The following is an 11541-nucleotide window of genomic DNA, read 5'->3' on the forward strand; positions in this document are numbered from 1 at the left end:
CTCTTGTCAATGTCAGCTTTCATAAATTTCAAATCCTGGCTAGTATTGCCGTTTTAATATACACATTTATCCACCATTTAAAATATCTGACTACCATTCAATAATACTAACTAGAATAAAAACTCACCAAGGCTAAAAAAAAAAAATAATTATTGATTTTCCTTTTTCATCTTCTGTGCTCGTGTGTATGTTTTCGTACATATTGAGTTATTACCATCGTGGTGATGGTGTGTGTGTGTGTGTGTTTGTTTGTGGGCCTCACTTGTTGGGGGGACAGGCGCGCATCTTTGTAAAAGCCGTCCCTGTAATAGCTCTCATATGTGGCCCATTTCCCTTCAGGACCCACAAAGGCGCTCGGCCCCTGACCGCAGCGCGCGGGCTGGAGCTAACGGGACTAATTAATGACTGCAAAGCCACACTCCTCCTCCTCCTCCTCCTCCTCCTCTTCTTTCCCCTCCTTCTGTTGTTCATTTATAGCTTTTGTGCAAGCGCTTTACTCCACTTCCTTCTTTAGGTTGTTGTTTATGTATTGTTCTATTATTATGGTCTTCACTTCATATTTTCAACGTGAAGTGTTATTTGTATCACTATAGAAACCCATAAACATCATTTTAGGGTTACTGTTTGCAGTGACTCAGGGTGGGGGGGGTGTCATGATGCAATCCATAATCCAGACCAAGTTTATTTTATTTATGAGAGCAATTTAACACCACAACACATGAGCAAGATGACTTAGTAGAGTTTTGTGTTTTTGGGCAAGTCATCAAACTTGGCTGCCAAGTTCGCCCAACTCACAATGACACAAATCTTTTGTAATTTGGTGTTGTCCATTTGTCTTTTCACAGAAAGTTAATATTTAGTAGTAGTTAGACCAAAATTATTTTTATAGGTCAACCCTGGAAAGGGCATAGTTGACCTTAAAGCAGGGATGTGACAATATATAGATATGCTGAAATAGAGCAATACCTATATATTATCTGTATGCTTTTGTCAAGAATTGATGAATCTTTTTAAAAGATGTCGCTATCTAGATAGCTCGGAGTGTATCCCTTGAAAGCAATTTCGTTTATCAACATGTAATTTAGTTGACAGATCAATTACCCCCTCAAACTCTTAAAATGCCATGCCATAAAAGACACAGGAAGACTTTGCATTAATATTATATACTGTAAAAATATCTCTGATTTTATATCTACCTGCTGGTAGAAATAAGGGCATTCATTCCCAATAATATAAACAGATTTGACACACTTTCCTCATCTTGCTGGCCACCTGGCTACAATCAAACCTTGGACAATCTCAATCACAGTTCTGTAACAATGGCCGTGACGTTATTTGGATCCTGAAATTGATAGGAAAACAACCATTTTTGTTCGGGTTTTCACTTCAGGTCAGGGCGCTTGCTTTCACCCGTTTGGAGGAAGCTGGTGCCTGTTGTTTCCAGCTATTATGAAATGCTTCAATGGTCTTGGTACCCAATTGAAGGGAACCATAATGTTCAGACTTTTAACAAAGCTGACAACGAACTAGTCACAAGACTCACACAAAGATTCCAAGTTGTTTTATGTTACTCCGTCCGATTCGTCGTCATGGAGACGCCACCGTCCTTGTTACCCTGCGCACAAGACGACTATTAATAACGTGTCAGCGTATGTACACGTTCCTTGTGCCTATAGGTATGTGCATGTTTGCGTGTGTAGTGAGCAAGGGGCCCTTGTGTTTTTTTAGGGGCCGAGCAAGGCCCGGACCCCCCTCAACTAGTGGGTAAAAGGAGATCTTTGTGTGTTTGTGCTCCCAGTCAGTCCCAGCGTTCCCAGAGGAGCACAATGAATGGAAGCTTTTTTTTTTGTCCCATTGTACAATCCCTCACTCTCTTTACGCTACCAACCATCACCATGCGTTACCTTCGCCACAACTTTATTGAATACATTTTTAAAATTGAGTTTAAATCATGTAATGTGTATAGCTCCCATTGTACTGAGTGGCCTATGTGGTTGTTCCACTTCCATTTATGGTTCCGTAGTTATGTAGAGTTTGGTCATTTCATCAAAATAAACAAAGAAGTAAAACTAAAGTGAGTTCATTAGGGGTACATATGTCAAATAATAGTTTTCTGTTCTGAATTTGTTTATAATTGTATTTAACTATGTTTGAATTACTTAGTAGTCATCAAATCATTTGTTTTCAGTGCCAGAGTTTGACAACAAAATACATTTTTTAATTGTTTAAATGTAATTGGTGTGTCCGCTCTCTGTTTAGGGGCTTGGCAGGCAAATTTAATTTCTGAATGTTACAAATTATTCATAAGCATATATAATTCTGGGACAAAGTGTTTAGTATTGAAAATATCGACCTGCTTGCGGGTGGTGCCATATTTCTGTTGACTGATTATATGTCACTCGTCCATCTCGCAGGTCCAGGGTCACATGCCCCCCCTCATGATCCCTGTGTTCCCGCACGATCAGAGGTCTTTGGCGGCCGCCGCAGCCGCTGCACAACAAGGCTTCCTCTTTCCACCGGGCATGTCCTACAAGCCAGGTATTCTCACCCTTGCCAACACACTCACACACACACACACACATACAAAGGCCCACAGACATTGAACAATGCAGATATGAATGTGTGTGGGGGGGGGGGGATAAATGTTTTCTGGATAAACAATCTGCCCCGTTAACAAAGACATCCCCTATCAGCAGCACCTCCCACGGTCTGACACATACACACCCACACACACACCCGCAAACTCACACAAGCAACCTAGTCCATGTTAATGAGGTGTGTCAGGTGAGGAATGTTCTGGAAACAAGCAGAGTGATTTACAAGGCTCTCATGCTGAACAATACATTGGACACAGCCCAGCCTGGAATGTTGTGTCTCTATTTTATGGCGTGCTGAAAGCTGCACAAAACATCTGCAATGTGAAACATGTTCCAAAGTAACACATCCGCACATACACGCTCAGGTTCACGCACACAACACACTCTTCTGAATCCAAGTTTGGCGGTGACAAATCATGTGTATCTGCTGAATTAAGTAAATCTAAAGTGGTTAAAGCCAACACAAGTTGTTGGGCGGCTTTGCTGTATCCAGCATGATGTGTCATAAAATTTTCCAAAAGTATTGAAGTGATTAAGCAAACGCAATTATTTTTATAGCAATTTTCACAAATCAACACAAATGTAATCAAAGGAATGTGCGTGTGTCCCAAACATGCACACAATGTAGCTATGTAGACTCTAGAGGTATGCACTTATTACATAAATAATAATGATTTAGAATCGCAATGTAATTAGGAGAACTATCAAATCTAATCAAATTTGCTGTATGTCAAAATCACACACCTCCATATATGTTCTCCAATTTAGAGTTGACTTTCTAAAACATGTACAATAATGATCACTTTACAAAAATACTATTATTTTGGGGTCTAAAAAAATCTGTTTTCATCTTATTAGAATGCTTAAATTTATACTCAAAACATTTTCTAGCACTCAATAAAAAATTTTGATGAGTAAAATAATGAATGTTATTGTTACTTCAATTGGAGGAAAAAAGTGGCGGCTTATAGTCAAAAAAGTACGCCGCTTAACTACACTGTAAGAAGCATGTGGGCAGGTTTTCCACTTACAAAGAAACATGCAAAGATATACACACATTCTTTCTGTCGTTCCTCCAGGTGTTCCTCCATTTGGAAAGATTTCCTCCCACATGAGCACACTTGTCTTAAGTGAGGCAAACATTATTATTTGACTTTTTTAAGGGGCAAAGGGTGGTTGTTAAAAAACCATTATTGGCTAAAACAAAGGCTCAGACATGGAAAGCCTTTTAGACTCCAATCTCGGGAGAATGGAGTTGAAATAGAAAATGGATGGAAGTGCAGAAATATGAATATAAACATGAATTTTCTGTGTCCTCTCTACAGGTGACAACTACCCCATGCAGTTCATTCCTTCGACAATGGCGGCAGCGGCGGCTGGACTCAGTCCGCTTCAGCTACAGGTGAAACCCTTCACAGTCACATGTCCGATACACAGCGCTTAACTCGTGAATGAGAACGGAAGAATGTGAACAAAGGGCTTTTAACCCTTTGACTGACAGTGGCTACTACAGTGGACAGATATTTCAAACTTTCCATCAAGACTTTCAGGTGCAACTTATTGGTAAAGGTTCATCTATACCAGGGGTGGACAAACTTTTCGGCCCGGGGGCCAAATTGACTTTAAAAAATTGACAGATGGGGGCAGGTCAGCACAAGATACGATACACATAAAAAACTGCATCCGTTAACAGTACATATGAAACATAAACAGAAAAAAAGGACTAAAGTATTAACATACTCATCACTCATCATTAAAGTAAAAAGTATCAAGTACAAAGTAAAGTAAAAAGGAATGTATTAAGAAATATTATAATGTCATTTTAATTTTAAAAAATAAAAAATATTTCGACAACGTCGGCAGGCCGGATTAAAAAGCCTAACGGGCCGAATGTCGCCCGCAGGCCGTAGCTTTACCCTTGACTGATCTAGCTTCAGTAAAACGAGTGTGCTGTAAAAGCGTTGAAGGGTTAAAGCAGGCTTTTTTTAAATTCAGTTATGTATCAACTTAAAGGAATTTTAATTGCTTTTCAGCTAAAACATGCAGAAAATATTTGTAACCTAGCCATGGATAAGAACTCAAGAAATCGTGCAGTGTTGGTATTAATGATAATAATAGGATGAATTGAAAGCCCAAAAAGGTGATTCCGTTTACAGAATGAAAACACGGCTGAATGTTAATCAAAGATGTCTTGGAGTTCATGTGTTTTGTGTTCAATGATGCTTGGCACTTGAAAGAAGGAAGAAAAAAAAAGCCAACTGCCCTGACCTAGCTGTCACATAACAAAGTCTGTATATTTATTGAATAGGTGGCATACTGTTGTTTACATCCCAGTTGAAAGAGAGCACATACAAAGCAAACAAAAGCAGCTATCGGAAATTTATAACATTCCTGAAACAGAAGTCACTAAAAAAGACATGTTTAAGATGCTTTTTTTTTGGTAATAAAAACCTTGTTTATTCAAGATGGAAAAATATCGCTTTGACAAGCAAAAGTTCTATCCGAATAACTTCAATCCCGAATTCAGGTGGTGCATTTTCGACTTGTTTAAAAAGAATCTTTTATTGAATTGTCTATCCGTTGCTTGATACAAAAACAATTCAGTGCGTACCTGCATCATGAAACCACTCATCCGAGAACTGCGTCAAGGTGAACCAGCCTCATGTCGAGGGAAGAAAGTGTTAACAGCATCCATTGTTTCTATTGTCTTTTGATGTAAGTGTAACTAAACTCCAACAAGGATGGTAGCAAGAGAAGAATAACATGAGAAACAAAGGCGAGCATTTGTGTCAGAATACATTAGTCCATTATTGCTGATCATTGTCTCTCTCACAACAAAATGGCATCAGAACAAACAGAAACCTGGAAAATACTTTTTTTCTATTAACAAAATTAAAAAATGAAGGAATTAAAGCCTCCTAAAAATTGCTTGAGTATAGCTTGTAAATAGTAAATGACCAAGAGGAAAGAGACTTTTTGTAGAATAACTTCATTCCATTGGCTTTCCTTGACTGCAATAAACATCCAATCTCTTTTCATTTAAGTTTAAATTGATTGAACGTCTATCACAGTCAATGATTTTGAAACATGATCATTTCCTCACATCTTAACACTGAAGAATATAATTAAGGTTATGGTTATTGGTCTCAAAAAATAAGGTGAAATAACGTGCCAAGTAATGCAAAAGCAAGTGAGTTTCCAGAATACTACACACAATTCTTTGCCCCAAAGGGTAATTTAACTGGCGTAATAATCAAAATGATAAGAATTTAAGCCCTCCTCCCGCCCCATTCACAAAGGCGCTCATTACTTGCTGTGAGTCAAAACATACTTTTTTGTGCATGCGCCAGCAGGCAAGGGGAGCCAAGACGAACACGCGAGCGATCACTCTTTTATCGTCACGCCCATCAAACAAAAGTCTCTCATTGGGATGAATCACGACGAGAGGAATTCCGTCCCTCCTAAAACTGTAACACCTGGCTGTGTAATTCATCATCCACTATACTACCACTTGACACCTGTATTGGGGGAATGGGACTAATGGTTATCGGAGCATAATACTGCACATTTTTTTGCAATAAGTTTAGTATTTCGTTGTGAAAAGCACATAGACTTTGTTCCTCATTTTTTTTTCTATTGAGGTGGCATTATGCTTGGGTACAAGGGCTTCCATTAGCTTCTATTGACTAAGCATACTAGAGCGAAGACATGCAGAAGGAAACCTAAATGAAAAAGGAAGCGTTTCATCATGGGCGCAAAAGGGAGCTTGTTTACGAGCCAGTAATTATGCCAGGAATGTTTGCGAGGTGGTGAGCTGGGGAGCACATGCTTTGACATTTTTCTCAAAACAAAAACTACGCCAAATGTAATTACGATGATTGTTTTAATTCGTTTTTGATTGGCATGCAAAAGGAAAAGAGTTTACTGTGCAGATATTAGGATTGAGAAGGATGAAGTAAAGTGAATAGATTGTGCGGGGTAAGGTCTTAATTGGTAGGTTTTCTTGTCAAAGTAGGGCAAATGTCACGGCATCTGTTTTTTTTGTTTTGTTTTTAGTTCGGATATACGAGGCAGTGTTGTTTCGTCAATGTGTTAGTTGGAAAATTCGACCAATGCCCAAGCTCGTGAAATCTGGCCGATGTCTTGTTTACGCTGCATATTGGCCTTAGTCTTCACACATTGATTTGAGGACAGAAAATGTCAATCTGAGACAAACTGGATTCAGTCGCTATCATTCTGTGGTGGTTGGCACATAATGGATGGTGTAATGTCTTTTAGACTTAAAAACTGGGAACAAAGAGCTGTTGGAGTTGCTTTGTTTGGACATTTTTGTGACTAGATACTCCTACTTTTTAGAAGAATATTTTAAAATGTTTATGATGGCGATTCATTTTGGCCATTTTTACTAATTTTCTCGCTTTTAAATGATATAATAGTAGGTGACAAAAAAGGACTCTACCATGATAATCACAAGTGGTGTAGTGGTATGTTCGCTCTCACTTTGGTGCAGTCACTGTGGTTTTAGTTTCCAGGTTAAGAATGCGACTTTGACGGGGGATTACTGGAGAAATATTTCCACAGTATTCCTCCATTTTTACCGTTTCGTGGTTTTTACGCTACACCGAAAAACGGGCGATTTCTGTGCTTGTGCGGTGGTCTTGATTGACAGGAGAGAGGCCCCCCCACCACCACCCATTGCTCAAGTCCTGCTCACGCCGCATTACATACAGGGATTTTAATATCCCAAAAAGACCTTCCAAAAAAAACAAGTGGTGTGACATCGCAGTCTTTGTTTCAGGCAGCAGCCAGACTCCCTTTTCTATTTATGTTTAATATTCTAAAATATGACCCAGGTCGTTGGCTTTGCAGTTTTGACTACAGGGAAATGAGATCTGCTAAAACTGGAGGGTAAGAGGGGGGTCGGTTAAAGGGGTGGTGGGGGGAAAATGGGATGTGGATAAGTGTCTGAAATGGGGTGGAACAGATGCTGGAGAAAGGAGACTGAGAAAGGGCGCTGATTACCACTACCGCCAGTCGAGGTGCGACTATGGAGCTCAAATGGTCAGCTTGTTGTTTAACAATATTATGGCTAGTACCAGGAAAGTGGAGTCAAGTTGTAGCTTGAAGAAAGCTCATTGAAAGCATCTCAAGCCTAAATGTAATCCGCTTCTTCCACCCCACCCGCATCAAAATGTAATCCATTTTGTATCCTGATTACAAATGGCCTTTACTTGTGTTCTATTTTTGGCAAAGCTGCCTATTAGGCGCACATGTTCTCACTAAAATGTCAGAGGTCCTCTCACATTCAATAAAAGTTGGAACATTACCACATTTTCTTCACTTTTCTCTTCCTGTTGGTGGTCCGGATAATGTACTTGGATGGACCAGACTTTGGTTTGCTGGTCTGTGGCTTTTGCTAAGTACGTCTGTCGGGGGAAAAAAAGTTTGTTTTCCCCCTTTGCCACTGCAGTATCATCATCATTTTTTTCAGTGTTTTATTGATATTTTCTTTTACTCCTTTTGGTTATAATATAAACCTGCCACTTGAGAAGGTTTGCTTGTACAAATTCCCTAAAAGGTTTGAAAAGTTGGATTGCTATTCCTTCCCAAATCTTTGAAAGGTTCAAATTGCAAATTAATATTTTCATTAAGCAAAAAGAAACTTGATCTAATGCAATTGGCTGGAAACCAGTTCACAACGTGCTTCCTGTCCGTTGTTAAAATAAAACTTAGAATCTATGTCTATCATGAATTTAACCCCCAAAAAAATCTAAGAGGTTTTGCCCAAGAGATACTGGAAATTTTAGGTATTTTATAATCAGATGTTCATAACACGAAATATTCTAACCAAGAAGTCCTCCAATTTATTTTGAGGCCGCCATTTTGGTGTCGCACGGGCATCGAGTCAACATTTGATAATCCTGTCGAGATTTACATGAAAAAGACTTTATTTCGAGTGGTTTCCACTTGTAGCGACTGTGGCAACCAAAGCTTATTTTGCACAAGCGCCACAACGTGGGTGTTCTAAAGATATAGTTAAGTGTGGATTTGGTGTTTGGATGCTCATCAAAGTGAAACAATTGCCTCAAAATGATAGCTGGACACTGAGTGAGCGGTAAATGTGTGACTTTGTGTTTTTGTATGTGTGGCAGAACCGAGAAGGAAGAAGCCACTAACTAATGCTAACTCGGTTTCTCTTGACGTTTATTATTTTTATTTTTATTTTTTTATGTGTTGTTTTTTTTCTTTTCACAGCAGCTGTATGCCGCACAGTTGGCGAGTATGCAAATCTCGCCGGGGGGCAAGATGCCACCGGCCCCGCTGGGGGGGCCCAACGCGTCCAGTCCATTATCTCCCACCTCCCTCAAGTGCGAGAAACGAGCACCCAGTCCCCTTCTGCAGGTCAAGGTGAGATAATTTCCTTCTCTTTCCAATCCAACTTTACTTACGCAGATACAGTATGTATACACACACATGCTTGCACACTGACAAAGTGACACTGGCACTGGCTGCTGTTTGGCAGCAGACCAGACCTCTTCACTGAGGAGAGAGCGCGTTGCCTCGTCTTTATTCGACGAGCGAGCAAGCGCTATAATGGAAGCCACATGTATGTGCAGCGTGTGTGTGTGTGTGTGTGTGTGTGTGTGTGTGCGTGGGTTAGCAGCTGCAAGTCACAATGGGCGCACGTCAGCGTTCACCGCACTCAAATGCTAACGTACTGCCTTGTGAAGTCCATGCCAAACTCTAAACGCACACACACACACACACACACACACACACACACACACACTTATCCCACTGGCATGCCGCTACAGTCTAAAACACACACATTCTAATATAAGCGTCTTTACACAGAGTAAAAATTGTATTGTATACAATGGGTGTAAAGTATTTTCCATATAAATTAAATGGCCTCTTTCCCTGTTTGTGCTGTACTCAAATTGTATTGAGAAATTGCAAGTATATGAATATGACTGATCATTCTTTTTTTTTTTTACGCTCACTAAAAGGACTAGGTAGTTTTACTTTTATTGTAAATCATTTGTTATGTTTCTCATCAGATGGAGGACGGCTCCACGCAGCCGCTCAACCTCTCTGCCCGGCCCAAGACCTCCCCAACATCCCCAAGCGCGCATAATCTGTTCTTAGGGAACAAAAGCAGCCCCACTGGTTCTACCAAAGCTCGCATCCCCAGTCCAGTTTCTGCCATGGGCCGCAATGCCTCTCTGGGTAAGGCACTCCTTCATTTTCACTCCACAACATTTCACCCACTGAAGCCAATGTCACTTAGAACTCTAGAAATTTGGTCTATCATTAGCCATCATGATTACTCCTGTCAAAAGGTCTTGAAAATGGTTAAACTCAATGACAGAACTGACACAAAAATAACACAATGATCTCAGACCCTGACAGCAAATACAGAAATTCTAGTGTTCTTATGTTTTTTCACCCCAGCATATTGTCTGAATGTTGACAAATTGGAGCCATGTACAGTACACTAAATTGCAAAACATTTTTAGTGTTTGTCATGGTGTGTGGCAAGAGCATGGTGGCATTATTTGACAAGTAAAATGTTGTTGAATTATTACACCAGAGAATTATTGGAAAATTGGGCCCTTTGCAACAGTCTTAGAAAGTTATTCCCATCAATTGTTTGAAGTAGACATTTTGTCTGACATCTACCCATTGCAGTCACTTTCAATTGTCAAACAGGCTCAAACATTTGATATTCAGAAATTGCCAGTGCAGAACCAGAAAAATAACTCTCAGGAACTAAGGACTAAAGACGTATAAGTTTGCTACCATTTTTGTGCTATTTTTATTGATTTTAGGGTGCAGCCTAACCTTGAACTGGCAATCAACAACTTATCTTACCTAGGCTTGATTGTTGGACCGCATTGTACTTTTATATTTTACTCTATCCACCATCTAAAGGTGGTTCAAACTCCCACTGCTCACTTTCTCACTAGAACACATAAATGGAGCTCAAAAGAACTTATCTGGCCTACTGCACTTTTTAAAAGTCCCTTTTAATAGTTGTTTAGGTCTCTCTCCAAATGATTTTTTTTCTCTGCTGGTCCATCCCTAGCCTGAAGTGAACTACCAAATTGAGATTTAGACAAGATCCCCTACTGGCAGAATTGTGTCTGTGCAAAAACAGTATTTCTCCGCAGCCACCAATTGTCAATTGAATTAAACTTAGCTGTTCCTTACACCATCGTTGGCATGAGTTAAAGCAACGCCCTACTGCCACTGGCACTAGCCAGGGTGGCACGTGCCTGGTAGACTGCAGACACCTCGGGGTGTGTTTTACTGGATTCCAGAGCCCTGTATTTAGCTTTCATGAAAAGGCTGCCAGCGGAAACAGTGAAAACCAGCACACGTTTATTTGGGCTTTTTTTTTTTTTTAAGAGCTTCCTCGCATTATTGTCTGCCGGAGCCCAGACCTTTTTACGTGTCTACCTATCTGCTATCTGTTATTAAGGCTAATCTAAAGCCTGTCATTACATTCACCTCCCCCCTCTCATGAAAACAATTTCACTAGACCGTGCTATTTTCTGCCGGGTTTTCACGGCCACCCAAGCATTTAGTGCTTCCTCGCTTGTCTCCTAATTAAAACAGGCAAAGGCGACGGAAACTTTGGCGTCCTTTTATTTACCCGCTTCCTTGTTCTTTACATGTACATCTGCTTTGTGAGTAGAAAAGATGGGGAATAGTTAAAAAACACACAACTACGACAACAACATGTAACTGTGGCAAAGTTACAAAAATCTGTTTCTTAGAATGATACACTGCTATTGCTGTAATCATTTCTGTTGGGTTAATATTTGGATTTTTTTTACTTTTACATTACCCACAGAAAGTTTTATTTTGCCCTGGTACAATTATTAGCTTGAAAATTCTGACCATTTATAAAGATATTTTGACCCCAAGTAAAGACAGA

At 39.9% G+C, this 11541-nt stretch overlaps 1 protein-coding gene across 4 annotated transcripts in view; it reads left to right on the forward strand.

Annotated features, from left to right (window-relative positions):
- The window catches only part of LOC144208529 (transcription factor SOX-6-like), a 59990-nt gene that overhangs the window by 38232 nt on the left and 10217 nt on the right, over positions 1–11541 (forward strand). For 3 of the 4 annotated variants that reach the window (XM_077734442.1, XM_077734433.1, XM_077734458.1), the window contains 4 exons: positions 2415–2538; positions 3923–3999; positions 8853–9005; positions 9659–9827. In XM_077734442.1, coding sequence (XP_077590568.1) covers positions 2415–2538; positions 3923–3999; positions 8853–9005; positions 9659–9827 — 523 coding nt within the window. The remainder of the gene's footprint in view (positions 1–2414; positions 2539–3922; positions 4000–8852; positions 9006–9658; positions 9828–11541) is intronic. The other variant, XM_077734450.1, reaches the window with a different exon arrangement.

This window comes from Stigmatopora nigra, chromosome 2 (assembly GCF_051989575.1).
Source record: "Stigmatopora nigra isolate UIUO_SnigA chromosome 2, RoL_Snig_1.1, whole genome shotgun sequence".
Lineage (NCBI taxonomy): Eukaryota > Metazoa > Chordata > Actinopteri > Syngnathiformes > Syngnathidae > Stigmatopora > Stigmatopora nigra.